Source organism: Perca fluviatilis, chromosome 1 (assembly GCF_010015445.1).
Source record: "Perca fluviatilis chromosome 1, GENO_Pfluv_1.0, whole genome shotgun sequence".
Taxonomy (NCBI): Eukaryota; Metazoa; Chordata; class Actinopteri; order Perciformes; family Percidae; genus Perca; species Perca fluviatilis.
The window spans coordinates 16,062,570-16,078,686 of NC_053112.1; the positions used below are offsets into that span (position 1 = coordinate 16,062,570).

The following is a 16,117-nucleotide window of genomic DNA, read 5'->3' on the forward strand; positions in this document are numbered from 1 at the left end:
TGGGGGTGTATAGAGTCAAAAAGATTAGAATTGTGTCGATGTCCCTTTATTTATGGACCTGACTGTACTGTATAAAACACTTACAAATGTAACTGTATAACCAACTTACAAATGTAAACTTGAATTCATAAGCAATTAAACACACTCTTGCTCAATTAAACACACTCACTCACCTTTCTCCACTGAAAGGGCACTGTCTCATCATTTATCCACCATAGGGGCATATAAGAGGACAATTTTGCTGCGGTCCCCCCCCCCCCCTTTACTATCATCTGGTATGTTAGATCCTTACTTGGTAGCTTTTTTCCTCCTTCTTTATGTCTCTACCATACATTCTCACCATGTACATTGTCAGCACACAATAGCTGTCACATTGTGACCACTGCAGCTCCTGTTCAGAAAAGGTGACATAGCCTTACTTTAAATACCTTTGAACAGTTTTCTTCCCAGTTTGTGTCCCAAACAGATCACTATTCTCTGCATGTAACTCAATCAACGTCTCAAGTCTACTGTGATGCTGCATTTAGTTCCTTCCTGGAGATTTGAGGGTGTGTTCTGTGTACTTAAAACACACAGTTTTGATCTTGCTTTTATCCGTTTGCTTACTTGCTTATGGGATTCTCTACTAGATATATATAATTTCCCTACGATGTTTTTTATTATTACTTCAATCACTATTAAAAGGGATGGTGCTTTGAAGGTTAAGTTCATATTGGGGTGACTAGGAGGTCAAATGTCTGCGGCCGTGACTTTTCTCGGGATTCAAACGTACATCCACTCAGACACACAATATTAATATACAATCAGATTTAAGTTTTAGCTCCTATAATCCAAATCGCTGAAAGACATAGAACTATAGTATTTCTGGTATGCGTTATCTGACTACAGTATTCATTGTTATATAAATATGCTATGACATATTCCATATAGAAGTTATCTGGGGCAGAAGCTGGAAAGATTTCTCTTAACTCTAACTGATCCATTAGGATTTTATAGGAGATAAGACAACACATTTCCTTACAGCTTTTCATAAGCCTGGGAATCACATGGCCATGAGCATCATGATCACTGAAGGCAAGAAATAGTGTGCTGAGAGAAATTTTAATGTTCTTTCTCTTCTTTGTTCCTCTGAACGTCATTGAACAGCTGCAGCCTTTGCATGCGTCAAGATGACCAAGCGTATTGATACAGATTGAAAATGAAGACAGGATTATTTATGAGATTGTTTTATATCCATGTTCCGTAAGGCAAATCTCCCAAATCTGCACCAATCTATATTGCCTGCAATAGATGGGCCTAAAAGGAGTTTTTGGTATTGTTAAATGTCAGGGGTATCCATGTAAAAAGAGATTAAGAACCGTTGCATGGCATCTATTTCACTTGGCTTGAATACCTTTGGAGCATATGTGGCTCCAGCGTGCAACACTGTAAGGCCTAAGCTCTGGATAGACACAGACTTCATTTGTATTTCAGTGACAACTTCCGCTTAAAGCTGCTAAAGAGCAGAATTTGCCACTATACAGATAGCCCCAAAGGATTAGTCTTCATAATCTACCGTTCACTGATCCTCGAAATCATACTGTCTGGGTGCTCTGAAATCAGCTTACAGTGACAGTAGATGGCGTGTGAGTGGTTTTATGATTGGGGTCCTGCCATGTAGGCTTTATGTACAATAGCAACAAATGAGAAAAAAAAAGAATAAGTGTTGAGAGTGTTGCTTCCAATCTGCACAGAAGCTGCATCACTTACTGTTGTAGCAACATGCCAGTCTCTTGCACGCACTGACGCAATCGTACAAATCTGCAGTACTAAGAGGAAACCTTTGCTTCTGCTGCACATCACCAAACAGATGCCTGGGTTATGAACTGCGCATCTCTGGTAACCTCTGCGATTACAGAGTTCACATACCTCTAATCCATGAAAATGCTTTGTGAATGGGACATGCATGCTGTTGCAAGGACAGAAAACACAGACAGAAACTTGTTTCCTGCCGACAGGGCTTTATATGGATAGCGTTAAGCATCCAGACAGGATCTAAATCAAACTACTGTCCCTTTTATACAGTCTTAAAGTATATTAAAGTTTGATTACAAAGACACTTGGGCAATCATCGGGTGCAAAATACCAGATGGTGATGAGACGGGATGAGAGGACTGAACTACAGTGCCCTATCAAGTTAAAATAAAGCGAAATGTTCGTCATTGAAAACAGAGTCACTCTCGGTTGACTTGATGTGATCGACTTCCATTCCTCAGAACATTAATCCTCATTATTCAGAGGGAATTTTCTTGGAAAACGCTTAAAAAGGTATAATCCACGTAGGATTTTAAATGTATATGTCAAATAAACTGTGGTTAACAAGTCATCAGTGTGAAGACCGATTAGCCCTGTGAACATTTCTTAAATCAGCATCAGAAGTACCATTATAATTTATTAATGAGAAAACTCTGGGCATTTCATCTTTAGCTATAGACAAAGCAAACACATAAAAGAGGCCTATTCAAACAGCGTCTTCAACTAAGTCTGATGCAGTAGACACATTTTTAGGACAAACAAACAAAAAGAAAACAAGAATAATTAGTCTAATCATTCTGCGTTTCAGAGGTAATATCAAATATAAAAAGAGAAATAGAGGATTTGATATTGCTTACGAGGACAGTCTGGAGTACTGAAGCCGTTTCTCATAAATAGCATGTTAATGAAAATGAGTAGAAATGTGTTCTTATTAGGAATGTGCTACCCCCCCCCCCTTTTTTTCCTGTTCATTTTGTAGCATGGATATGTCACACATGACTCCAGAAAAGACACATACAGTAGACTGTCTGGGTTTGGTTCCTGTTAAGGGGAAATGTTAATGGATCCTTATGTCAGAACGGGAATGTCAGATCACTCCTTCTCTCTTTGTGGTGGAATAGAGGCGTCGTCTACGCAGAGCTGGAAACTGCCAGTTTCTTCAAGTGGTCCATGAAGACCTGCAGGCTGACGTCGTCAGTCAGGATCGGGGCCCCTGTCTCCTGCAGATGCACAGGAAGCAAATGGAGACAAAAATGGAAGTTGAGTGATTTACCCACTTAGCGGACAGATCTTTTCATGACGCAACTCTGATCCCATGGTCACTTCAGTAAAGAAACGGGATTATCGCCCAGATTATTTTCCCCAAGTCCTTGTTCTCTTGATCATCTCGTTCGTAGACTGTCTTCAATGTATTCAGTGTTTATAAACTGCAGGTTATGGTTTAGCTCTTCCTTAACTTTATAAACAAGAGATCACGGTTACATTTCATCTTTCAATTTACCCACACATAAAATCAGAGTTTAGCAAATCCAAGACCTGCGTTTTCTGACAGTTTGAAATGTTTCCTGAGTTGTCAGCAGCACAGATTGTTTTTCACCCAGGGGTACGGGCAATCCAGGGCTTTTACAGTCTTGACTTGGACGTGAGAAGGGAATGAGAAATTTCTTTCATGAATTGTTTTATACCGATATGTGGCTATTGAAGCTATAGGAGGTTGTACTCTGTAGGTAACCTCACTGTGCCAGCATAAGGAGGAAGACAAATGATTGAAAATCTTTCGTCTGCTGAAAATGTTGTTGACCTCTAAAAGCAATCTATTCTCAAGTATAAGGTGTTACAAAATAGTAAGTTGTAGCTTATAATACAGTACCTGTCCCCAGGCGTAGAGGTTGTTGTGGGTCTGCGAGGGGTTGACCTTGGAGAGCAGGAAGCGAGCCTGTGAGCCTCCGTGCTCCGTGTCGATGTAGCGCGGCATGGGGAAGCGAGTCTGTAGGATCTCCTGGGCGTCATCCAGTGGAGCCAGCAGCAGCTGTTTGAAGTTCTCGTACTCTGCCATTTCCTGGTAGCCGGCCTTCCGCCACTGGGCTATGGTCTGGAAATGAAGAGGAAAATGACAGCATTAAGAAATGCCTGCGGTCACCTAATGCAGTGGTTTCCAAACGTTTTCTTTTTTTTAGAATTGCTTTGGCAATGGAAAACCCCACTGAATTGAGATCAGCCATTTGTCTGTGAAAGACAGAGACAGAGACAGAGACAGAGAGAGAGAGAGAGAGAGAGAGAGAGAGAGAGAGAGAGAGCTGTGCAACAATCAACTTCTGAGATTGGCAGTCAGCTCCTAAAATCGAATTGCGGTCACCACTACATATTTTCTCTTGTTTTGGTAGTTGTGGTGTTTGGTATAGCTTCATCGTCTGCTTTACGTTTACCTGGCAGTCCTTTCATGATGCATGGCAGCAGTACCATGAATTATTTAGTGTCGGCATTAAATATAAATTATTAGGAATTAATCCAAATTATTCATATTTGAATTAAAAAGGTGCAGTAGGTAAGACTTATAAAATTAACTTTCTGTCATATTTGCTGAAACTGACTGGCTCCTCTGGCACCACCTACAGTCTCTACCGCTCCCTGTTCAGATTCACCAATCAGGGCCGGGGTCTAACTGCATGTCAATCACTGCTCATGCACATGCATTCATTCTCCCTTGTGGGTGCAGGAGAGATTACTGTGGTGGCTTAAGCAGAAAGGGGGGGGGGACTGAGAAGTTGTCAATGTTCAAATTTCTTGGCTAAGTCCTGGATCTTTGCAATCCTACCTACAGCACCTTTAATCAAATGTTGTCCTGCTGGAGATTTAAGTGAATAACACTGTCTCACCTCTCCATGGTAGATAACCAGCTGGAAGAAAGTGTCCATCAGCAGGATTCGATCTGGCAGGATACTGCTGCTGTCCAGGAGAACGGGCTGGGAAGAACAATCACATCTAGAACAGTTAGGAACAACTCATGCACCAAATACATCACATGACTGACAGACATTTCTTATGAAAGACATCCTGATGCTCCTCCAACACTGATAATAACAATGGTGTAGAGGGTGTGAGGCTGACCTCTGGTGGCCCGTGGAAGGAGTACGAGTAGAGGATGGGCTGGATCATGATCAGGGACTGGGTCAGGTCCTGCCTGACAAAGTGGTGTCTGTAATAGGACGACTCATCGGGGCTGTTGTTGAACACCTGCAGGAACGGCGACCGCCGCAGGTGGAACATAAACTGCAGGTGGAGAAGAAAGGAGGGAGAAAAAAAAATTGGTTCATGATGAAAAAGTCTTTTAAATTAAAATAAAATCAGGGACAGTGTTACAAGTAGAACTGATGTCGAATTTAATCAGATCTATAAAAATTGGAAAATTTTATTTGGTAATTCTTTTTACAGATTCAAGTGTAAGTATTTTTTCCTCGGAGGAAGGTTTACCTGTGGGTAGAGGGACAGAGACTCGGACAGTTTGAAGGATGTAGGATCATCTTTGTTGAACTGGCCGAACTTCTGACACTGAGACCGGGGGAGAGAAAACATTGTTCAAACATTGACGAGGAACCTTACATAACTGGGCACATCATACGTGAGCAATCACAGCATGACTTTATACTGCACAATCCTAACAATGCCAACTATGCATTGTCGTCATCACAAAGCGCAGGTAGGGAGGAGTGTGGGCGTGTGTGTGGAGGGAGCGTCACTCACCAGGCGGATGAGCTGCCTGTCAAGCCATCGCAGGACATCCGGCCCCTCCTCCGACTCGGCTCTGAAGACTCCCAGGCGAGCCATGAGCACTGCGGACGCCTCCTGGTCGAATGACGACTCAATGTGCTGGATTTGGGACTGTGCGTCTGCCCAGCTTCGGTGGGGGACAGAAAGGAAGAGGAAAAAGAGAAAGGAGGGAGGGAGGACAACAGGAGAGGTGCAGGTGAGTGTGGGTGTGGTGTGAATGACGCACATGCACACAGGTCTCTGTAGGCGTCGCCACAAATTGCAGGAATGTAAACACCCTTTTTTAATTTGAGGCTTAATATTGACTCTAGCCATCGCTTTCCTTTCTTGACAAAATGCCAGGGTCATTATATCACTAACTAACTAAGGTGTAGGTGCATAAAGTGAATGTTCACTTGACAGTCTTTTCTGCAAACCAACCTAGCTTGTTACAGTTTTAAGGTCTTACTTCCTGGCGATGGTAGTGACCCGTATCCTCCTCTGTGTGTTGGAGTGCTGGTACTGGGTTACAAACTGGATCACCCCTCGGCCACCCTGGGGGACTGGTGCGTTGTGCTGCACGCACACGCACACACACACACACACACACACACACACACACACACACACACACACACACACACACACACACACACACACACACACACACACAAGAGACAGTAAGACCACTATTGTCAATCACTTCTTTCTTTGCATGAGCCTTACAAATGGCCTTCAACTACAAGGAAAACACAACACAAAAAGCCATTGTTTCATAGAGTTTCACTGAACAGAGCCTTCAGCACATCAAAACTATTCACTTGTTTGACGGGATTAGCGACTGCCCTTCATCAGCCTTTTAGTAACGGTGGTGTTTAGCGTGTGTTCTTTTACCTGATTCACCACTTCAAAATAAAGGGCCAAAGTGGTGGAGGGGTTGATACCGCACACTTTCCACTGGCTCGTGCCACCGATACCCATCTCCTACACAAAGACAGAGAACGCATTGTGATGAATGCCAGTAAACGACAGCCTTCGGAATACAATTCAATTGTGTGAAGGAAGGAATGTGAATCGGGAGGGGCGACTCACATTCTCTGAAACGCAGGAACCCTTGGCGTTGAGTGAAACACACGGTCCAATGGTCCCGCAAACCTTCACTTCCCGTGATGTCTACGGAGACAGAAGGAAACACAACATAAGTATGCAAGTATAAATCTATTCCGTGCTCTGGAAACAACGATCACAAAGTTTCAAGTAATTGATCTGCGATCAGCGCTTCCTATTCAAGCAAATACACAGCAAACAATGGTATTTATTATGACTCCAGTCAGTGGCTAAGTCACTTCTTTACCTTGACCTCCAGGACGCCGCCGAAGGCCATGCGGAAGTCTCCGTTGTAGTCTTTGCTGAAGACTCTCTGGAAGGTCTGCTTGAACAGGGAGGTGTTGAAGGAGTCTCCCATCACAATGTGCCCCCTGATAATAAATTACAACAAACCAGTTAGAATCTAAAGTATTCCTAAAAGGGGTGTTTATGAGTAAAGAATCACACATCCCTAATAGCTTGGCTAATATAATCCCACACCCTCAAACAATTAAAACAGTAAGTGCTGACGTACCCGGTGAGATTAGATAAGCACTTCATCTCCAGCAGTCCCGTCTGGTCCAGGGCACAGGCGTAGATATCGATACAGTGGCCATTTACTGCTGAGCGGTTGGCCATGGCTTCATAGTACTGTGTGATAGAAAAAACAGACATTAAACATTGGCTTAATGTCAGCGAACACGCCCTAAGCACGTTGTGTACTAAATAAGGCTGTGTATTGGCAAGAACCTGGCGATACGATACGTATCACGATACATGGGTCACGATAATAATTTGATACTGTGCATAAGGCGATATATTTGGATTTTTTTTAAAGTATAATTTTAGAAAAACTAATACAAAAAAAAAAAAAAAAGACATGATATGCATAAAAGGGAAAGAAGTTTACCTTAGGTAAACAATTCAGTACACAGAAAATCAAACTGCCAGTTTGGGATTGCGGTTCACAGGTTCTTGGTGAGCAAATTTTTATATGCTAAAGTAGGCCAAAGTTCAGCCACAGCTACATTGTTAGCTTCTAGCAAAAAGTCAGGCACTGCTAGGCACTGTTAGGCGAGGACACTATTGGTGCGCATAGCCATCTAGCGGTAGGAGGTTTAAACACAACTTAAACGTGAACCACTGTTTTACATGAATATTTTTGCACGTAAACAAATAAAAAATAAAAATAAAATCAATATTGTGTTTTTGAAAATCAATACAGTATTGCAAAATAAAATATCGCAATACTCAAGTGTATCCATTTTTTCTTACACCCCTAGTACTAAATTTACTTGACTTTTATTTGGAGGAGATTTTATAACAAAGGAGAATTTGTAAAGGCAAATTTCACTCGATTATAAGTCCTGTGGCAAATGTCAGGATTTGCGGAGAGTTCATGCATTTGCTCACCTTGGTGGCTTTCTTCAAATGGCGAGCGTTGTCTTTCTGGATGTCATGCCAGGAGCGGATGGGGGTTTTCAGCTCGTCTCCCACCACCATGCCTGGGCCCTGGGTGGGGGGCCCTCCGATGAACAGCATCACACGAGCCCCTGTGTTGGGGAAAGTACCCTGAAGACAAAGGAAAGGAGGAATTTGGGTTTCAGTTAAGTGTGTCATTATACAGTAGTACCTCTGCTCAAGTTACAGCACCACAAGCTTGTTATTTGACCATATCACTTAGTAGTTAAAACAGACTTCTGCCAACTGAACGATACAGCGTGCACTGATTTATATAATATATATTGATATCCTGGTTACATTTCATTATCTGCAGCATCCCCGTTTTTGGGCTGTAAATGTGGATAATGAGCACTAATGGAATAGTGACCTAGTTCTTAAATTTGCCATTCAAAGAGCAATGTTAGGGGAAATTATTAAAAGAATTAGGCAACCTGAGCAAATACATTATCAGTATATGTAGGTAGCTTTCACATCAGCAAATAAAACATCATTCTAAAACTTAATCTTAATTTGTCTTCTGAAATAATTTTCCTATTCTAACAGTGATGCTTTTCACATCATATGACAAAAGCAGAGATCCAGGATAAGTGAATGTATGTATAACAGGTCTGACAGAGCTTTTAGGGAATCAGTTTCAGCAAAAGGGCGGACCTCACAGCCAACACTTACAAACAAAGTCCATAGTCCAGGAGTCTGGGAAAGCCAGAGACACTGAGGCATTTGGAAAGATGCCACATAGTCACAAAAGCCACTGCAAATACCTTATGATGATGATGATGAAATTCTATGGGACAGTGATTCATTCATACAGGGACAAAGTGTACTCATTCACAGAGAACAATCAAATGAATACTAACCACTTTTTTAAGTTTGACTTTACATGTTGAAGACCCATTTATCAAGTCAAACGCCTCTTGACAAACCATGGAATCTTGTCACTGAAAGAGCCAAATTTATTCTAATCAGGCCTCTTCTATCGGGAGAAGGGGAGTACAGGGGTGGGGAGCTTTCTGTTGCATCGGTTACATAACCACGCAGATTAGCGGTAGGAGAAGAGAGGATAAGGATAGTGGAGGGACAAGACAGAAGGTAAACAAGGAACTGGCCTTTGAACGGACAGTACTGTTTGTAGATGTACTGTCCCTGCAGAAGATAATCATCAGGCAGTGTGTGCATTTCTGAACAGTTACATGTGGCATAATGGTCTTGATAAGGCTAAAGTTCAGGTTACTGTGAAGCGCCTCAATATCTCAACACACACGTCACCATCGTATCATTAAGACACAATTTCAGAAGGTACAATGATCATATGTAGGCCGTGTGAAATGGGGAATCCCAAATAAACTACTAAAAGCTTTTTGGAGGGGGCCCGATAAACACACAACAGAGAATATACAGACACACATATACATGACTGCTAATTCATTTGTATCCAGAGCAGAAGCATACACCCAGTTATGGCTTTAACTTGTGTTAAACCACACGTGTCAGGTACAGCATACTCTCATAAGAGTGGCATTATTTGTTTCCACTTAATGTACAATATTATATGTGTCCCTGCATGTGTGTGTGTGTGTGTGTGTGTGTGTATATACTGTACCTCCAGCAGACCAACAGCAACAGACAGTGCAACACCAGTGGAGCGGAGGGGCCGTTTGCCCTGAGGGACAGGCCACGGGTCTCTCTGAAGCTCACCCAGCAAGTCAGTCAAGTTCATATCGACTCTGTGCACGGGCTGAAGGAACCTGGTTATGAACACAAAGACACCTTAGTCAAGAAAGGCTGACTGTGTACTTTTTTTTTTTTTACATTTGGAAACAGCTACCATTAGCTGTTAAAGAGGGAAGTGTTAATGCTCCTCCACACCTGCAAGAGGCTGCAGCATCCTGAGGTGCCTGTGGGCGACCCTGTTGTCCTGATGCGGCTGCCTTTGTTAAACCCAGCATCTCCTGAAATGCACAAAAAGGAAAAAAAAAAAAAAAACATTATTACGGTTGGCTTTCATATGGTTACAGGTTAATGTCCTCATGTGTCTTGTTTTTTTTGGTGATTGGGAAGGACTGTAAGTCTTTCCACACCAGCACTCTCTTCCAAAACATTCACAAAACTGAAACTTAGTCCGTCTTCTTCAGCGAGCAGCGGCGTTCCTGATTGGCTGCTTCTCAATCGGCCAGTTTTACCTGACTGAGGAGGTCGTCCTTTGTGTCATGTCTTATTTCTCAGTTTCCCCGTGCCTTTGCCTCCACCCACCTGGATCTGTTTGGAGGAGAGGTCCTTGGTGCCCCTGAACACGTAGCTCTTGGCGATCCCCTCACAGCTGAGCTCGTGAACCTGAACCATGCGTCCGAAGGTGATGAGGCCCACCAGGGCGTTGGGCGGCAGCAGGCTAAGGGACATCTGCAGGGACTCCTTAAGGGCCTGGAGGTCCTCTTCTTCCAAACACGTGTCCACCACATAAAGGAAGATCAAAGGGGGCGTGGGTCCACGCTGTAAAGAGGTGGGAGAGGTTACGCTCAGATGAAATCAGAAGCTTTGACTTTCACACACAATATCACATACACTAAGGAGCTGGCACTGGTCATTTGTATCTTTATTTGTTTATTTTTCTTGTCTGCAAACTGAAAATGCTAAGCCACAAAGAAACAAAAGAAGAAGAGGCCGAATTTATGTTTAATGTCTGGTTGGTTGAATATATGTTTCTAAAACACTTACTTTTAGAAAACCATATGCATTATTCATGAAGCCAAACTTGTTGGCCACAATAGTAGTCCGATCCTTTCTGGTTACAAATCAAAAGGATGTTTCTGTATAATTTCAATACAAATACAGTGCCTTGCGAAAGTATTCGGCCCCCTTGAACTTTTCGACCTTTTGCCACATTTCAGGCCTCAAACATAAAGATATAAAACTGTAATTTTTTGTGAAGAATCAACAAAAAGTGGGACACAATCATGAAGTGGAACGAAATTTATTGGATATTTCAAACCTTTTAAACAAATAAAAAACTGAAATATTGGGCGTGCAAAATTATTCAGCCCCTTAAGTTAATACTTTGTAGCGGCGACCTTTTGCTGCGAATACAGCTGTAAGTCGCTTGGGGTATGTCTCTATCAGTTTTGCACATCGAGAGATGACATTTTTGCCCATTCCTCCTTGCAAAACAGCTCGAGCTCAGTGAGGTTGGATGGAGAGCGCGTTTGTGAACAGCAGTTTTCAGTTCTTTCCACAGATTCTCGATTGGATTCAGGTCTGGACTTTGACTTGGCCATTCTAACACCTGGATATGTTTATTTGTGAACCATTCCATTGTAGATTTTGCTTTATGTTTTGGATCATTGTCTTGTTGGAAGACAAATCTCCATCCCAGTCTCAGGTCTTTTGCAGACTCCATCAGGTTTTCTTTCAGAATGGTCCTGTATTTGGCTCCATCCATCTTCCCATCAATTTTAACCATCTTCCCTGTCCCTGCTGAAGAAAAGCAGGCCCAAACCATGATGCTGCCACCACCATGTTTGACAGTGGGGATGGTGTGTTCAGGGTGATGAGCTGTGTTGCTTTTACGCCAAACATAACGTTTTGCATTGTTGCCAAAAAGTTCGATTTTGGTTTCATCTGACCACAGCACCTTCTTCCACATGTTTGGTGTGTCTCCCAGGTGGCTTTTGGGCAAACTTTAAACGACACTTTTTATGGATATCTTTAAGAAATGGCTTTCTTCTTGCCACTCTTCCATAAAGGCCAGATTTGTGCAGTATAACGCTAATTGTTGTCCTATGGACAGAGTCTCCCACCTCAGCTGTAGATCTCTGCAGTTCATCCAGAGTGATCATGGGCCTTTTGGCTGCATCTCTGATCAGTCTTCTCATTGTATGAGCTGAAAGTTTAGAGGGACGGGCGGGCCTTCGTAGATTTGCAGTGGTCTGATACTCCTTCCATTTCAATATTATCGCTTGCACAGTGCTCCTTGGGATGTTTAAAGCTTGGGAAATCTTTTTGTATCCAAATCCGGCTTTAAACTTCTCCACAACAGTATCTCGGACCTGCCTGGTGTGTTCCTTGTTCTTCATGATGCTCTCTCGCCTTACAGGGACCTCTGAGACTATCACAGAGCAGGTGCATTTATACCGGAGACTTGATTACACACAGCTGGATTCTATTTATCATCATTAGTCATTTAGGTCAACATTGGATCATTCAGAGATCCTCACTGAACTTCTGGAGAGAGTTTGCTGCACTGAAAGTAAAGGGGCTGAATAATTTTGCACCCCCCCCTTTTTCAGTTTTTTATTTGTTAAAAAAGTTTGAAATAGCCAATGAATTTCGTTCCACTTCATAATTGGGACCCACTTGTTGTTGATTCTTCACAAAAAATTACAGTTTTATATCTTTATGTTTGAGGCCTGAAATGTGGCAAAAGGTCGAAACGTTCAAGGGGGCCGAATACTTTCGCAAGGCACTGTATTTATTATAGTCTACCGTATGACTTGCCATATCAAAACACTACGTAATTATGACAAACCTCTTTTACTAATGTGCCAAATTAGGTACAACTAATTAGTGTTGACCCCAATAGCTATGTACAGGACCTTTTTTTTTTAAATATAAACTTTGAACCATGGGAAATGATCTCCAAATCCGTAACAACATTGTTCAGACATCTCAGAGTTGCAGGACGACACTGAACACATTGATCAGACCCACAACTGAAAAACAACAAATAAGAACTCCCGTCCAAGAGAGACCACTATCGGAAATTGTTAGTATTCACCTTTGCGCAGGACACCTGGAGTACATACTGTACAATCTGCATGCATAGGGCTGAGGTCAGAGTGCAGACATGCATGTAGTATTTACCTGTACTATGTACTCAATGGTAGAAAACTGTGGCATGAGTTCAGCTGGCTGGTTCACTTCGGATATGCCTGCATAAGAGGGAGGGAACTACAGAGACACAGAGAGACAGAGAGAGAACCAGATTAACCACCTTAATAAAAGGAATGTAGCTAGTCCACATTAAGTTATCCTGTATTGTATGTGCTATGGCAACCATTAACATCAAACTAAAGTATGCTGTGTACTTACTGGGTTTCTCTGAAAGCAGAAGTTGCACGCCCATATTTTTGCTCTGAAGTCAACTTGACTGTAAAGGAGGGAACAAAACAATTTAGGGTTAATTGTGGGCCGCTTAAGGTGTATTTGCAATACCACGCCTAGTACTTGTAACAGCAAATGCTGATGTGTTATAAGTACTAGGCGTGGTATTGCACACATGTAAAAAAGGAAGGCTAAATTATACCATAAGCCAAATAAAGGCTGAATATTCAAATCCTTGTTTTTTTTTGGTGTTTTGCAGCTGAAACAAGCGTTAAAAAGTTAACATGCGTGAGCGGAGGCATTGTTTTCTATTTAACTCACCATAGTGGGTTGAGCACTGCCTTGCAGTTGGCCCGGCTGCACAGGACTGGTTCGTACTGGACCGGCGGCAGGTCAGGCCTCTCCTTGAGTGGTGTGAAGAGGCAGGAGACTGGGACCACTAGCCTGGTGGCTTCCAGGCGGCTGGAGGGCCAGAGGTTCCAGCTGAATCTCACCCCATCCCGGTCCTCGTTCTGTTGGATAAACTCCTGGTAGGTCGCCATCACCGAGCTTCAGCAGAGAAAGAGCCCAATAGATCACAGGGAGGTTGTTAGTCAAAAGGAAGAACTATAGTCCCAGTGCCACTGGTAGCCTAAACGTGATTACTGCTTTTCACTATCTGCAGTGAACTGCTCTTTGTACGGGTGCTCCTTTCTCTCCCCTGCTAAAATAAGACGCAGATATTCAAAAGTATGACGCACAACAGCAAACCTGACCAGCGTGTTTTTGTGAGTTACAGAACAGTGCAGAGGAACCCCAGTGGTAATTTTAGAATACACCTTTGTTGGTCTGCGTCAATGAAAAACCAAATACACCTTTAGCAAAGCATCATCAGGAATCCTGTTGCGGTAACTGTATACTCTCCCTATTTCTCATTGCTATCAGAAGAACTTTATATTCCCGGGGCAATTCAACAGCATTCAGCAGGCTTACAAAGTGCATTCGAAAAGATGACAAAAAAAAGTTACAATCTTTTGGTGTCAGTTGGGCATAAGAATTTAGAGCGTAAAATATGATGTGTACACACACACACACACACACACACACACACACACACACACACACACACACACACACACACACACACACACACACACACACACAAACACACGTGTACCAGGTAGGGCTGCAAGTAATGATCAATTAATTGAGGAAATAACTGTTTGGTCAAATGTCAGAAAATCGTGAATTATCATCACAATTTCCCAGACTCCTATGTGACATTTTAAGATTACCTGTCTTGTCTGACCAACAGTCCAAAGCCCCATAAAATTGAGCCTACTTATTACATAAGAGAGAAAGCAAATACTCCCAGTTGAAACTGGGAAATGATTTAAATGATCAGCTTATTATGAAAATTGTTGGCAATCTAACTTGAAAATCTGACACCTAATCAATTTCATGAACTAATGGTTTCTGTTCTAGTACGACAACAGGATTATTATTTTCTATAAAATTATTGCAGGTGACAGTAACCTGGCCTGAGATAGGAAGCAATAAACTTCTCAGAAGCTGAAAATTCCACTGCCAAAAAAAAAAAAAAAGCATCCACACTGTAACTTTATTTGTATCTACTAGCCCTGTATTTTGATTATCAATCGAGCATTTAAGTAATATGCCAAACATTCCCTAGTCCCATCTTGAATTAAGATGCTTTTCTCTGTCTGTCTGTCTTTAATATCTTTGGGTTTTGTCGGTAAAAACAAGCAAACTGAAGACATTACCTTAATGAGATTAATCTATAATAATAAAAAATTAAATGTCTGTTGCCCTATATTCAATGTTTTCGTACGGAAAGTGACCTTTGCTTAACTATATCTGATAAAAGGGTTGTGGGGTTGATGTTGTTGGGAGTATTTGGTGTTTTCCCCTTTCGCCATCTGAAGGAAAGCACAAGGAAACCTTGATATTTTCTTAAATGCAGGAAAGGAATCACTATTTCGAACGATTTTTACAGAGATGAACTTCTGATATAGCATTGGTTACAATCAGGCCACGTAAGATTAGTGACGAACGACCCACCAGTAAAGGCTGCAGTTCATTTCTACTCAGAAATGAACTAGCTAACATTAATCAATTGTCTAACGTTATTAGCTAGCTAACTTGCCGCGAAACTCGGTAACGTTATAGTAACTACGGTGTAGTAGAAACCAAATTCATTTGACAGTAAACACTACTGTTAATCATCGTGGCCCAATATCTCAACGTTGCTCTGTCACGCAAACCTTCGTACCCAAAAGCTTCGTTGTATGGCTGGCTGGGTTAGCTAGCTAGCTAACGGAATGTAGCATTAATCCACTTCCTGTCCATTCATATGAATGGAAGCAGAAACGGGCGGCCTACTTTTTTTTTTAATTAAGTCGAATGCTTACCTTGTACTGTGTATCAGGTTGTCCTCCGGTTTAGACAAGGGCGAAATGAACTGCTATGTTCAAAATAAATTAGAGCATTTGGAGATAAAAGCAGACGGATGTACAGGACAGACAGACGACAGTCGGTGAGGGGATCACTCCATCAGCCGGCTCCTGCACTTTACTAGAATGACGTGTTACTCTAGGGTTACTCCCGTTACTCCAAGTACAGCCGGCTCCTATTGGCTCTTGCTCTCCATGACGTTGCTAGGGCGTGTGCGTGCTCTGCGTACGCACGTAACTATGGGAAATGGAGTTTACTCAACAACGACGGTATTTTCCCATATAAAACCATATAGATATTGATATTGTTCTATATCTATGATGTTCCCCTGTGGCTAGTCAAGATGTAGAAGGTATCATCATCTAATGAAAGTTGTGACTCCGTGTACAGTGTGATGACGTGTGAGTAGACCATTGTGATTTTCTTTGTTCGAACTATTTGCATATAACCACTTAGTTACCCAATGCAGAGAGGTAGC

General features: G+C 42.2%; 1 protein-coding gene across 1 annotated transcript; it reads right to left on the bottom strand.

Annotated features, from left to right (window-relative positions):
- Positions 1-1,979: 1,979 nt before the first annotated feature.
- sec23b (SEC23 homolog B, coat complex II component) lies at positions 1,980-15,774 on the bottom strand. Its single transcript, XM_039805913.1, has 19 exons — positions 15,597-15,774; positions 13,507-13,734; positions 13,174-13,231; positions 12,946-13,032; positions 10,342-10,578; positions 9,958-10,040; positions 9,692-9,836; positions 8,041-8,199; positions 7,163-7,278; positions 6,896-7,019; positions 6,634-6,714; positions 6,436-6,525; positions 6,011-6,117; positions 5,536-5,689; positions 5,266-5,343; positions 4,903-5,064; positions 4,671-4,757; positions 3,665-3,886; positions 1,980-3,014 (listed from the first exon to the last, which is right to left on the bottom strand). Exons 2-19 carry the CDS (start codon positions 13,725-13,727, stop codon positions 2,925-2,927), a joined length of 2,301 nt encoding a protein of 766 aa, XP_039661847.1. The 5' UTR covers positions 13,728-13,734; positions 15,597-15,774; the 3' UTR covers positions 1,980-2,924.
- Positions 15,775-16,117: the final 343 nt, after the last annotated feature.

What these genes read in the sequence shown, in the direction of transcription:
- sec23b (XM_039805913.1), bottom strand. Translation starts at nt 13,727, where the DNA reads ATGGCGACCTACCAGGAGTTTATCCAACAGAACGAGGACCGGGATGGG. An exon ending in ATTTTGAAGTGGTGAATCAG is followed by an intron (nt 6,118 to 6,435) that starts GTAAAAGAACAC and finishes GTGTGCGTGCAG; the next exon opens with CACAACGCACCAGTCCCCCA. An exon ending in CCTTCCACGGGCCACCAGAG is followed by an intron (nt 4,758 to 4,902) that starts GTCAGCCTCACA and finishes TGTTCTTCCCAG; the next exon opens with CCCGTTCTCCTGGACAGCAG.